Source organism: Falco biarmicus, chromosome 6 (genome assembly GCF_023638135.1).
Source record: "Falco biarmicus isolate bFalBia1 chromosome 6, bFalBia1.pri, whole genome shotgun sequence".
NCBI lineage: Eukaryota > Metazoa > Chordata > Aves > Falconiformes > Falconidae > Falco > Falco biarmicus.
Genome location: NC_079293.1, coordinates 45,289,478 through 45,304,290, shown reverse-complemented (window position 1 = coordinate 45,304,290; position 14,813 = coordinate 45,289,478). Strand labels below are relative to the sequence as shown.

Below are 14,813 nucleotides of genomic sequence, written 5' to 3'. Positions count from 1 at the left end.
AGAGCAAGAGAAGTGAACTTACAACAAACTACTGTAAATTTCATTGTCCCTACAACCCCTGACTTCTCAAGTTCTCTTTTCCACTACTGTGAGTATTTCTGCAAATCTTTAACGAAGAGAAAGACAGAAAGAGACAAGCTGGGACAAGGACTTGGGGGCACAGAAAAAAGCAGGTTACTGAGTAATTACTTACATTTATAAAATTGGCACCTTCTACTGCCCATACATCTGCTGCTAGAAGCAAGCCAGCAGAGTTTAGGCAAACAGACATACACCCACATACCTGGATCTGCAGCACACACGAGTGAAAGCAATAACATGGAAAAACATAGAGGCAAGGCAGACAGCCTACCACGTGCTTTCTATATGCATTCTACCTTCCCTACCTTACTTCTGCCTCTCCAGGTCCACCCAGCTTTCCATTTTCTCCTTTGCTTCTCCAGTCTTGTCTTACCTGGACCTGACAACCCAACACTTCCCATTGGTTCAGAGGCAGTTGACATTCTTCTACCATGTATTACAGAGATGGACAGAAGCAAGCTCTAGAGAAAAAGAGGAGTATTTGTTCTCCACTACTCAAAGACATGGTGTTCAGGACAGCACAGAACTTGATCTCCACTTGCTGGCAGCAGAGAAGTAGGTAGAGTGGGAAAAACCCTCACCTCCTCCGAGCTCTATCAAAAACCGCAGCCTTCGCACTTTCTAGGACAAGGCTTTCCTAAAGACTTCCCAAGCACTCCATCCTCTCAAGCACTTAAATTTCAGAGCAGTTCTCAAGGCTGGAGGTGTGTCCTTGTGGTACGCATCCTAAGAGGGTAAGTCACCCCAGAGCCACAGGCAGTAAAAGCAGGGATAAAGCCAGCAGGTGGAGGTGTGGGCAAGACAAGGTGGAGCTGCAAGTTCTCTGGGATTCATGCCATTGCTACTAAATTATGGAAAACAAGCACCACAAGAAATACAAGACCAAACGCCATGAGATTCTGAATTTTGAGAACTCTAAACCTCATGGTGCCCATAATTTTGATAAAAGTCCATCCTCTGTTAACAATGGCTGTAGCTCTCTACAGTCTTTATCACAACACAGAATGAAATCAATTGGTGATATGTGATTACAGGGAAGAGATTTTAGGACATGAAAATACCTGTTTCCCAAAAAAGAGTTGTCAATAATAATACAGCACATCGAGCATTCCATTCAGCCATAAGGCTAATTAAAGAAAAGCCAAAAAAACAAAAACCACCTCTGCTCATTATGCAGAGAACGTAAAGAATCACAGTCTGCAACTGCAGTGTCATTAGTAAGCATAGAGGAGGAACTGACATCCAGTCACAGTAAGGTTTAGACTTCATTTAGCCTTCTTTAGTACTAACACTGGTATTTTACCATTTTCATAACCGAACTGTCAAACCAACTTCAGCTTATCCCAAAATATCCATAACATGCTGGTTAAGGAACTGTTGTCTAATTTGTGCATCTCTACAGAAGTCTAAAGGAATCACTAGAGTGTGAAATTGCTAAATGAAGAAGAGGCATTGATCACAAGCTACACTGAGCAGAGGAAGAGAAGCATTCAGCACTTCCTAACCATACCCATGACACGGCTCCAATCTCAGCAAGAAATCTGGTGAAAATCAAGTGCTGCCTCCAAAGCAAATGCCTCCTGTTCTCAATATAAAAGTAGGACATGCTAAGTCTATGCTTGGTTGTCGCTTCTGTTAAACAAAACACCCCAAAGCAGATAGGAAGGACACATGACATTTTTTTGTCATCATTTACTTTCACACAGGGCAGAAATAGTTTGGTATTAGCAAATACATGTTGTAGGCTAAATCACTGTTACATAGTCATCCTTGAGAGGCACAGAAGCTAAGCCACCAGGAGCTTTCTAAATGGTGGTACTTTGAGGATTATGTCAGTAGAATGACTTTCCACACAGCAGTCACAGGACATCCCTACCTCTGCCTGATTCACAGTAGATCTCTCTCTATCCCCAGTAACGGAAGCCCAGTTGACTGCTTCCCTGCAATTTGTGCATAACTCTGCATATGGGAAGAACACGATAGTTTGATAACAGCTACGCCCATACTGTATTGTTGCACCATATGGAGGGCAATGGTGAGCCAGAGAAGCTGAAGAGAGGACTTCTTGTCTAAGAAAAAGAAGTGCTTGTGAGAGCAAGCTGCATTACATGGAAGCAAAGCTTGACTGTGCTCTGAGCTCCACAGCTAGACAACACAGGAGGAACATGCAGGGCATTCTCTACAGTTACAGGTTACCACACCTCATCCTTGCATTTCCATGTTAATACAGCTCACTTGGAAAGCACATACCATACTTGGAACTGACTTTCTAGCCTCTGGAAAGATCGATTTCCCTTTCAGAAAGAATGAAACTTATACAGCACTAGCTTAAGAATCCTAAGTGCTGGCCTAGCACTTCAGAGGAGCCCTGAGTGCATCAGCAGTTTTGTCCCTTACTCACACGATGGTAGTGCCATGCTCTCAGAGCATGACCCGTGATGACTAGGACCACTCCACACTAGGTCACATTTGACAGATTGCTTGCTTTTAAGACTGGAGGTGAAAAATACCCAAGAATACACTTTACGAAAATATTTCACCCAAAGAGGATCAACACCAGGTCCTCTGCACTCTAGGAATTCAGGCTGAACAGCAGTGCAATTAAATAGGCTTGCCTCTTGGGGCACTTCAAGATTTAATTACTCCATCAGATCTCTTGAAAGAACACCAGGAAAAAGTACATGAAATAACGAGGCCTCTAAATGGCTCTCCTCACCTTAGCTTCAGCAGCCTTGTAAAAATAATGTTAGTCTCCAGTATTGATTTTCTCTGTGCCAAGCAGCTGTGTGTAAATTGGCTTCTACAATAAAAGTCATACAGTATGGGTACATCAAGCATCTGACACACTCATGGTCTTCTCACTGCATTGAAATGAGTTTTCAAATATCAGTATTTCTTTAGTCGGGCATACTAGGTCCTGTCAGATTTGACATGGGACAAGAAGTCTCTTTCTTCTTCCAGGCAGGGGGATGTTTTATTAGTGGTATCGAACCAAGTGCTCTGGCATCCTGCAGAATCTAGGAGCAATGCAATCTTCTTGTTGAAGAAAATTAGCCTGCAAGAGATCTGGAGGGCCTCTCATGGTTTGTAGTAAGTCATTCCTTCAAGTGGTGCCTGGGCATAGCAGTGTGCTCTGCAGAGTGAGGACTGCTAGACCTCTCCCTACCCCAAAACTCTAATTTTGAGCAGCAGGCAGGCCAGGGATTGGCAGTCAATGTCTTTTGGCTCTGGTTCACTGGTGTCAAGAAATAGCAGCAGGAGTTCTAACATGTTTTAAAATGAACACGCCTCCTCCCCAGGGGCCAGAGACACCACTTAGCTCCCCAGGCAAGTCCTGAACTGCAAGAGATAGAAGAGTGCCTGAGGGATCTTTAAAATGAATTTGCCAAACAGCTCCAGACCTAGGAAGTGGGATAATCTGCTGTGACTATCCCACCAAGGACAACAATCCCTGGGAGAAGGGAGCCAAAGACTGTATGGGACCCCTGTTTTGTTTCTAGTGCTGCTTCTCACTGTCACGTTCCCAAAAATGTATTTTGGCACACAATCCTGCCTCCTGTAATTTGCTACCTCCAATGCACTGCAAACTACCAATCCATAGTATCAGCTAATGATTCTAATACCAAATGTAGTCATTACACATTTTAAGGTGAAATCTTTTTTAAAAAAAATAACAGGAAAAAGCGTTCAGAGATAGACTGAAAAAGACAACGAAGGGGAGAGGTTGTTTAGGTGTTCGCTTTTACACAAGTAGTCCTGGAAGCCTCTGTTGCAGGCAACCTGAAATGAGACAGCCTTCAGATTATGAAGTGAAGGACTGATATGTTGTTTCCTCATATAAATACATTCTTTGTTTATCAGAATTACTTCAAGACATTAAAGAAAATCTTCTGTGACGGTTTGGTCTTGATAAACAAATAGCAGCTGATTACCTATAAGCAAGTCAAACCTTTAGCTTGTAAACTAGTACTACAGTGGCAGATGAAGTAAAAGCTGAGATGTTTCTGGCTGCCAGTGAGCTAGTTCCCACCAGCATTCCTCCCCACATCAGTTTCTGCACTCAGACAAGATTCAGTTTTCAATATAAAGAGGAGCAATTCAACCATAAACCAAATTTAGGCAGTTTTGTTAATTTCGTTAGAAAGAAGACTAAGCAGTTTTCCCTCACTGCACCTGAAAAAGGAATACAGAGTTTGACGGTAAGCCTAAAATGGCACGATTACTATCAGTATAACAAAACCAAGACAACCCAAGAATTTATTCTAGAACATCTGGTCTTTTCTGACAAAAAAAAACCCAAAATGCAGTATGTGCTTCAGGTGTTATCTTAAAACAAAACAAAAAAAATTGTAAAAGTTCAGGGCATTCTTTGTGTTTAAAGTAAATGTGTCAAAATGTTATAAATCAGTCACCTGAAGTAGGACAAATCATTTGTACTACACTAGAGTTAATTTAGATATGTACTTCAAAGAAGTTATCATTCAAGTGCTAAAACACGTTAGGATTTGAGCAGCTAATATCATATATTTTTCAAGTACTGCTAAATTAATTCCATGAAATATTAGAAAGCACATTCTTCCATTCCTCCTGGAGTCTGCAGACATCTACTCAAAAGACAGGTTTTGTTATAAAGGTAGTAAATGACCTACAGCAGAATTGCTGCCTTGATACTTCTGCCCCTCTACTGTTGTCTTCACTTGAACTTGATGATACCCAGAGAGTAAGGACAGACAGTAAAGTACATTCACAATCTATTTAAACTTCTACCCAGAGTGAAAGTCTAGGCAAGCCCATCTCAAGCAAGAATTTGTCTTTTGTCTATGTCTTTCTATATTTCATGAAGGGGTGGGAAAAATCCTAGTGTCTAAAAGGTATATTTAAATCTATGAAATAATGTGGAAAGAGACATCATAACACTGAGTTACTCCATTAAAAAATGATAGCACATGCAGAGAGTTTATTTGCAAATGAGAAAGCAGACCCTGTGACCTAGGAGATCCTTCCCAATTCCATGTTCTGGAAAGCAATCCTATTAAGACAGTCTGATAAGAGGATTTTCATTAGGCATTGATTGTGCCATCATTTCCATTTATGAAGTTCGACACACAGGACCAAAGTGTGTGAACCCCTTGCTGGCAGCACACGCAGAATGGTGACCTCTTCTCAGTCACCACTGGCAGCGTCACCTGTAGACCAGGACCACAGCACAAGCTAGCCATCTACTTACTCATAATTAGGCCACTTTAAATTAATGCTGTCTTTTGTACTAGCTTTGCTCCACATGCTGAACAGTATTGTATTGAATAAGCTAAGCTACCAGCATTCTAATAACTCAAGATCTACATTACATGTTATGATTTTTCTCTAGGTTTAGATCCACTGGATCTGTGCTATTGATAAATATCATACGGATTGAAAAGACAGAAGATGCCCTCTGGGGCGGTGATCTGTGTGATCCCAAAAAATATTTTAAGATACCATGTAGAACTGGTTCCTAGAATAAACATCATACTCCTGGGGGAGGGGGGGGGGGAAGTAACAGTTCTGCTATTCAAATGTGAGCTTCAGAATAATTACTTATAACTTCAAAGATCTGATTTGTTTCAGTGTGTACCTCTGCCCAAACAACTCCTTGTTCCAAGATCTTTAACAGGCTAAATTTATCCTACCTTTGAAATACAGTCATACTGCTGCTGTATGGACTGCATACAATTAAGATTTTATCCCACTCCTTCCCCAACATTAATAACTTATAGAAATCTTGACTTCCATAATTTCATGTGTCACACCAGGGGACAGCAAAAGAAACTGACGATGTTTTACAACAGGCAACCAAAAGTTGCAGTGACACAGATGGATGGCCATGTCTAGCCTACTCAATTTGTGCTGTCAAACAGAAGTTTCTGGAGTTAGATGTAGGGAAGGGAAAAATGAGAACTTAGCTTTCTTATAACGCATGCAAGAAACAAGGCTGCTAGAAAAAATAGACTGATATTGCTGCTGCTTCATCACCTGTGGTGACAAGAGACAAGGTGACCATAATTCAGACTGAATCAGTTTAGAGACAAGATAGTTTGGTTTTTTTGGTTTGGTGTTGGTTTGTTTTTTTCCCCCATCAGCATCTCCTATGCTTTCAGCACTGTTCCACACACACTATGTACAGCAACATGCAGATTAGAGGGGGTTGTTTGGCTGGATGTGGGGCCAAGTCCCATGCCTTTTAAATGGCTGGACATCAGCTAATCTGAAGAGAGAACTACAAGAATGCAAACAGAAGTTCAGCCAGCCTTTGCAAGGCATGATTCAATATAGAATGAGTTTAGTCTTGTGACAACCCTAAACTATCACACTACTTGAAAAATGAAGCCTCACTTCAAGCAGAACATTGTTTTATTTAGAAATAACACCTATTTCGAAACATTCTCTATGCCTTTTAAGAAAAGGCAGATGTGCCATGAAATACATATTTTCCTCATTTAAACAGGTTTATTTTCATTTCAGGCATTTGCTTCCATAGCACAGTTTAGATCAGTTAATGCAAAGCTATGAGAATAATGGGAGACATCCCACTCTGTCGGAATACAGGGGTACAAGAGACCAACAGTAAAGGATCTTCGAAGTGCAACACAACCAGCTCTCAGCTATCTTGGACAGATCATCCATGCTGTAGTTTAATTGTGCTACAAGTACAGTCACATCCAAGCTAGACTCAAGTCCAAAAGCAATGTAGACAAGTTTTTGTGATTAACTTGAGAAAGGGGTAGATTAATGACTGTTTCCCCCTTCAGATGTATGTTCCACTGCATGATCTGTAGCATAGCTTAAAACTATTTTTTTTAAATCCACAGTTTTTCCATTGTATCCATGTTTGTTCTTCTACGCCCTCCCCCCACCCCTGGATAATCAAGCACTGACTCTATGTAAAACAATTTGCCTAAAGGCACAAGAGTATTTGTAGACACAGCAGTTGGAAGCTGCTGTTCATAAGTACAATTATAAAAATTTAAGTGATGTAAGCGATCAATTATTTCTTTGCCTTGTTATAAAACACCCACACCTACCACTTCAGCAAAGAGACCAGTTGAATCTTGAACAGAGGGAAAGGACAAAAGATTTGCTATGGAATAGCTGATGGAAGATGAAGATTTATGTTGGGAAGCTTCTAAATTAGAAGCCAAGAATATTGCTGCTACTTAAGATAAAACAATGAACCATGACAAACACAGAAATTACAACCAGAATATATAAAGCTCAAATAGTAGAAAAGTAATTTTCTTAGAATCACAGAATGGTTTGGGTTGGAAGGGACCTTAAAGATCATCTGGTTCCAACCCCCTGCCATGGGCAGGGACACCTCCCACTAGACCAGGTTGCTCAAAGCCCCATCCAGCCTGGCCTTGAACACTGCCAGGGATGGGGCATCCACAGCTGCTCTGGGCAACACGTTCCAGTATCTGACCACCCTCATAGTGATGAATTTCTTTCCTAATGTCTAATCTAAATCTACCCTCTTTTAGTTTTAAGCATTATCCCTTCTCCTATCACTACATGACCTCATAAGAAGTCCCTCCCCAGCTTTCTTGTAGGTCCCCTTTAGGTGCTGGAAGGCTGTTACAAGTTCTCCCCAGAGACTTCTCTTCTCCAGGCTGAACAACCCCAACCCCCTCAGCCTGTCTTCATAGGGGAGGTGCTCTGGACCTCTGATCACCTTTGCAGACCTCCTCAGGACCCACTCCAACAGGTTCATATCCTTCTTATGTTGGGGGCCCCAGAGCTGGACACAGTACTGCAGGTGGGGTCTCACAAGAGCACAGTAGAGGGGGAAAAATCACCTCCCTCGACCTGCTGGCCACGTGTCTTTTGATGCGGCCCAGGATATGGTTCTCTTTCTGGGCTGCAAATGCACATTGCTGAGTGATGTTGAGCTTGTCATCAACCAAAACTCCGAAGTCCTTCTCAGGGCTGCTCTCAATCCTTTCTCTGCCCAGCCCATATTTGTGCCAAGCCCTGACCTGTGTGCAGGACCTTGCACTTGGCCTCGTTGAACTTCTCTTCTTGAATTTGCATATAAAAAGGAGGAAAGTAGCTGAATGGCGGTACATTTCCTACTAGATTAGGGTCTTTAGAACCTAAGATCAGAGTTTAGGCAGAGCATTTAGAGACAAAAGGCTCTGGCCTCACTACCATCAGGTGCTTGGCACTCTTACAGGTACTTAAACCCACTCCTCTGAAGGCAGCAGCATGCATTTTACAGGGTTGTTTTACAGCAGCACATTTTATAGGCCCTTTTGGGCTTCCTGTTTTCTGCTCTCAGGATTCAAATGGCTTTCTGCGGTTGCTACACGATATAAGAAGTTTCTGCTACACCAGTGTTGCCGGTGTCCTTCGTAGGTCTCCAATCACAGCAACCCTTTTGATGACACAGGTATATTAAGCACTCTTGAGGGCAGCAATGTTGCTCCAAAATTCAGGTCATACAGAACAGGAATCCGACATCAGTAATAGTTGTCCAAAAGAAATAATCCAAATACATACCTAAGAAATTTGACGGACCTCCAAATACTTTACTCCAATGCATCTAGACTATAATACTCAACTTCCTGAGGAACGAAATTCTTTATTGTACTTCCTACTGACCTGCACCCTTTTAAGAAGCAACACTGTTCTCAGACCTCTCTCAGTCTCGTTCCATTTTTGATCCATTTAGAAAGGAGTCCACACACAATTACCATTTGTGAGGTCCTAGTTCCAAGTTAGAGGAAGTCCATTCAAAGAGTGGGAGAGCCAGCACAAGTTTGTTTCTGTAGCATTTTATTCAGTGGATTTCCATACAAAACACCTTTCTGAGAAATGAATAATGCATTTCAAACATTACCTCACTATAGCCTGAGGAATAAGTAGTACCTGATCATACCATCAGGTCCACATCACTAAATGGCAGCCTTAGCAGCATGCTGACCACGCTGTTTTGGAAAGGACGAGATGTTTGGGGCGTGAGGGGAAGTGTTCAGACCTGAAGTCTTTGGACCGTTTTAGTCAGCATTCTTCCAAACCCAGAGCAAAACAGATCACTGGTAACTGTGGCAACTGCCTCAGACAGGATCTGTGGGGTGTGCACAGCCACTGACCCATGCACAGGTGGGCTGCAGAAGGTGGTCTATACCGTGCAGAAGGTCAAGTGCCCCATATAAATATAGTCCCAAATAAGTAGGGAGAGAAACAGCTGCAACCAAGTCCATCAAATCACAAGACATGCCTGTTGGGATGCAAATGCACAGAGGAACCGATAGCCTGCCTCTACAGCCACCCAGTTATTCAGCATATGCAGTACTGCTCTTGGTAGACCACCAGCAGCCAGTCTGCAACTAGATTCAGTATTGAAAAAATATTTTGAAAATATAGTCAAGGCAGCTAATTCGTTCAGAGCTTAAGGTTCAATGACTAGAACGCCTCTTACCAAAATCCATCCTTTTCAGGAAGGCTAACACAAGACAGCTCACCTTCCCCACAACCCTCAGTCTACCTTTTACCCTTTGCTACTAGCTCTACCACTGCAGGCAAAACACTTGTGCAGCAGGAGAAGAAAAAGAAGGCTAGGAAGTTTTTACTTGTCTCTCTTCAGCCTAGGTAAGAGCCTTCCTTTTGCCTTCCCCTATCTGGCACCAACCAGTTCAAACTGATGCATGTGCAGACCAACAGACTCTCTAAGCTATATTAGGGACAAGGTGTCACCGTTAGCATATCCCAGTAGCTTCACAAAGACAGCTAAAGAGGATGTTCTCCAGCAAGGCAGTCACAGAGCCCCCGGGGGAAAGGACCTCAGTCCATGCAGGATCAAGTTAAACTACGCCCTTTTTAAAAAAAAAAAGAAACCAAACTTAATGGCCACGGATTAGCCCTGCCAACATGAAATCCCTTATCTATTTCAGAGCTTCATGCCACTCTCATTGTTGCAGCACCACCTCAGGAGGTAGAAGAGAATCTTACATATGACAATTCTCAGTCTGGCATGGCTTTGTACTCTTAAAGGAAATGCTTGAGGGATTTTTATGGGCAGCTCTTCCAGCTATATTTTCTTGTATACTGAATTGTTAAACAGAATTCCAGGGTATTTTGCCTGGAATGGAAAAGGGATAAGCTTGGACATAACTCCTTGTAACTTCCAAACCAACACCATATCCTTTGCCAAGCACCAATTTCCATATGAGTAGATCAACTGTTTTGTCAGAGTGTATTATCCAACTAAGCTTAGCAATATCTCATATTAGAAGGTAAGCCTTATATTCAACTTTTAGAGTAAAAAAATCTAAGGGCTCATTTGACTTGTACATGCAAGTCTCGACATTAAAAAATACTCAGCAGCAAACCCACAGCACAAGCAAAATTTTTCTTCATTGTTTACTCATGCTGTGCAAACTCTGTGTGTCCTCAACGTGACCATTCCATCAGCATTCTACCATTTATAGTAAATGCTGTAATTGTGGGTAGATGGGACCCCCAAGTACAGTAATTCACCTGCAAAGTTGAATGGTTTCTGGGGACAAACCCAGTGGCCTTTCCCTTCCCCCTCCTTCCCCATATAAAGTTGTTCAAGTTTAGCAGGTTCACACAACATAGAACATGCATCTGGAAAACTAGACTATCATCACTTTCATACTGAATTACAAGTTGCAAACCATTAGGGAATAAATAGTGATGATGCAAGTTGTTCTGTGCAGCATTATTATTTAGTTATTCTTAACCAATAATGAACAGCCCAAAACTTGAAGCATCTGTGAAAAAACTAATTTTAGAAACAAGATACCTAGTAAAAGTCAAGTCAGTTCAAGTCCTGCAATTAAGGCACTGTATTTTCAGTATACTAATGTGTGACCACAACCTCAGTTTCAGCATTAATACAAACCAGAACAAATAGGTTCTAAAACTTTTTTTTTTTTTTAATGAGGCAGCTCCAGTAGCAAACAGCCAGACTGACACTCACCCGAAGGACTTTATGTATGTTAGCCTGACAGGTTCTGGTGCCAAACTAGTCCTCCTCAAGTCTCTCTGGTCCTACTAAAGAGTTCTACCTTGGTAACCCTTTACCACTCAAGCTGCTTTTTATCCTTAAAATCCCTATTGTGTGAAAGTCATCTTTCTAAAGATGCTATCTGTATCACAGATCTGTGGTCAGCATTAAAAATAGTCTCAAACAGCTCCTTCTAAACCACTTCCACCACACACCATTGTCATGCTTGGCGTCCAATTTTTAAAACTAAAACTGTACCACTAAAGACAAGATCCACTGGGGGGGGGGAAAAAAAACCAAAACCCAAACACCAAAACTACAAGCAAACCTGTCTCCATATTTCCTGAACTCATCTCCTAAACTTTTTCTCCAAGCCAAGACAGGCTTATAGCTGACTTAACTTGCAAGTACTTGAGAGACTATGAATACACGTTTAGTTTTTAATAAAGGAAGTCTTTCTGCAAGTATCCATTCACTGATGAATCTCAACATAATCTAATAGAAAATACTATTTAAATGAAAAATAGCAAGCAGGCACTACATTTATGCAGTCCCACAGAACGACACCCAGGTCTTCTTGCAGACCTCCCGTGCACTGCACTGTAAGCGCCCTCTACTTACCTCTGCACTTCCCAGGAACGGAGCGCATTGCTCCTTAGAAACAGAGCTCTGAATCAGAATAGCAATGAAACACTGACACTGGTTAGCTCTTCCAGGATTAGCAAGTCGATGGCTATTTCTGACGTTCTGGAAGATTTCAGATTGTTTCAGAACTTAAGTGTCAGGAAGTTATGGTAGATCTTCCACTGAAGTTAAAGCAAGCGATTCCCAACCCTCACCCCCCTCAAGCTGCCTTCAGACAGGGTTATTAACTGTCTGCATAGGTGATTAACTTTCAGCCTGAAAGCTGCATCTGTAAGCCTAAAAGTAATTCAAGCATATTCAAGCAAAGCATCTTGCATTAAATTGCTATTGTCTTTAATCAATACATTCATCATGCATCTTCAGCTTTATTCTGATAGCATATTAATCGCTTGACCTTTTCACTACTGTCATCCATGCTGACACTGGACAGAGATAATGCATTGCAGCGAAGAGCAGAAGACTACTTAAACATTTTGCCCTCAACCCTCAAAGCCAAAAACATTTTAACCTGTTGTGTCAAACCATTCACTCTCCCCAGAGACACCTTAGAAACCAAATCATCAAAAAAGTTTTTTTAATGCAGCCATATATGGTCCCCATCTTAATGGGGAGCACTCCTCCTAAAGCAGACCTCCTATGTCAGCTGGAGGCAGCAACCACAATAAGGAAAAGAATAAAAGGTATTTTTTTCCTCCGTCAAGCCAGTTATTTGAATACTGTGAAGAGCAGCAATAATCCCTCTGGACCTTGCTTTGGTCCCATGCATCACATCCTTTCTTGTATACAGAACAGCTACGCCTGTATGTCAAAAGCACACGTCTGGTGTTTTCGAATGAGAGTCGAACCAGAGGCAATAGCTCCAGCAGGCCAGCTACCAACTACATGATCAGCTCACGCAGACACAAAGTCCCCAGTTCATGCGAACAGCTGTAACTACTTCTGACCGCAGAGAAATTCTTGCAGCCTATGGTCTATGTGGTCTAACAAATTCAACTGCTTATTTTTAAAAAGAGTTTTCCATTTGTATCTTTCCTTCCCTTAGCTCATGGATGTGAATAGTTAAGGAGATTTAACTTGTCACATGCACGTTTTTTATGAGGGCAAGTCCTTCGACAAATTTGCTGATAAACTGGTTTTGAGATGAAAGGAAGTTTCTTTAAACATTTGTATTATGGATGTGCTAGATAGTCGGGCCAAGTTATTTAGGCCCTCACACCCACACCTCAGGGGCTGTCAGGCACTTGCCTTCCTAGCTCCAGAATGCCCCCCAGGAGCCCTGGGGTGAGGTGCTGCCCCCAGAGCCGCTAGCTGCAAAATTCACACTCAGCTTCAACAAATCTCACTTCAGAAGTCTCTAACAAAAGTGAATTAGACTACTGGTGGGAAAAGTACATGCAAACCCGAGTTTAGAGTCAACATTTTGATCCTTTGTAACGGTAACTACCCGAGGTGGCAGGGAAGTAGATCCCCTGGGGACCAGAAGGTCTACATTTCTAAGGATGCTTTGACAAAACAAAGTACTGGCACTTCCTTTACCTACAACGTTGTCATCTCTATATGGTAAATAACAGTTGCTATTTCTCTGAATAATCTTGAAAAATCCTTCTGTTCACCTGCCCTCTACGGCGGCGAGGGTGGGGGCGGGAAATTATTCTGGCCACATTCACTTTTTGCCCAGAGTAACAGAAAGACAGGTTGGATACCTGCAAATTAGATACAAACACACACACGCAGGATTTTCGATCCTGATCCCACTGACCTTCTAACGGCCCACCGGGATTTCCTGGCTGGTACCCACCCCGCTCCTGGCGCCGGGGTACCACAAAGCCTCGGGCCCGCGGGGCCGCCCCGCACCGCGGCCCTTCCTCCTCCACACCAGCCGCCTCCGCGGGTTCCCCCTCCCCGCCCGCCGGCACCCCGCGCTCCCCTCCGGCCCGCGGCCACGCCGCGCCTCACGGCACCCGCATCCCCCACACACCCCCGGCCCCGGAAAGCCGCGGGGACGGCGGCTCCCGGCACACACCGCCGCGGGGCGCACGGCCGCGGAGCCCCGCACCCCCGGGAGGAGGGGGGCCGCTCCGCGCGCGGCCGTAGCCGCCGCCAGTCCCCAAAGGGCCGCCCCCTCCTATTCACCTCGGGGGGGACGGGGGGGCAGGGGAGACCCCGTCCCTGCCGGGCAGGGCACACCTTCTCCCCTTCCCCGCGGTAGGGCACCGCGGAGGCTCGGGGCAGCGGCAGGGAGGGGGCGGTGGGCCGGGAATGTCATTTGGAGGTGGCGGTGACAGCTCCCCCCTGCCCGCTGCCGAAACGCGCCGCGGGGCGGGAGGAGGCTGCCGGGGGCGAGGGAGGCGGCGGCGGGCGGGGGATGCGGCGGCAGCTGCCGCGCCGGGGACCCCGCTACCCCGGCTCCGCACCTCGCAGCCGTAGAGCTGCCCCAGCTGCTCCACGATCCACTCCTCCAGCACCAGCCGCTTCCGCAGCTCCTTCCGATCGTATTTCACCGTCACTTTCCCCTGCTGGTGGCGCCGCTGCTGGACCTGCACCGCCGCCGCCGACACCGAGTCCTCCCGGGAGGAGCCGCCGGAGGAGCCGCCGCTCCCGCCGCCGCCGCGGGGGCTCTGGAAGAAAACGCGGTTCCCGCCGCCGCCGCCCGCTGCCGCCGCCTCGCTGCCCCCGGTCGCCACCGACATGCTCCGCTCCGCGCGGCTCCCGCCGAGCCGAGCCCAAGGCGCCCGCCCGCCGCTAGCGCCGGGCCGCAGCAGCCGCCGGTTGCGCGTATGCTTCCCTCCCCCGCACCTGCCGTTTAAAGCCTCTCATGGCAGAGCGGCGCAGTCGGCCCCGCCGCCGGGAGGGCTGGACCCAAACCGGCGGGGGGCGGGGACAGCCGAGAGGCGGCGCGGCACGGCACGGCACGGCAGGGCACGGCACGGCACGGCTCGGTCCGCTCCTGGGTGCCAGCCCCGCGTCCCGGCCCCGCTGCCGAGCTGAGCACGGCGCACGCCAAGGGAGCCGCGGGGCCGGTGGCGGAGCCGCGGGGCCCTCCCGGTGCCCGCGGCTGGGCGCTCCCCGGAGGCTCGCC

The 14,813-nt window shown here is 45.3% G+C and overlaps 1 protein-coding gene across 1 annotated transcript in view; it reads right to left on the bottom strand.

Annotated features, from left to right (window-relative positions):
* The window catches only part of PPP1R14C (protein phosphatase 1 regulatory inhibitor subunit 14C), a 56,504-nt gene extending 41,919 nt beyond the window's left edge, over nt 1-14,585 (bottom strand). The window contains exon 1 of the mRNA XM_056344727.1: nt 14,149-14,585. Within this exon, the coding sequence (XP_056200702.1) occupies nt 14,149-14,424 (276 nt within the window). The 5' untranslated portion in view covers nt 14,425-14,585. The remainder of the gene's footprint in view (nt 1-14,148) is intronic.
* Nucleotides 14,586-14,813: the final 228 nt, after the last annotated feature.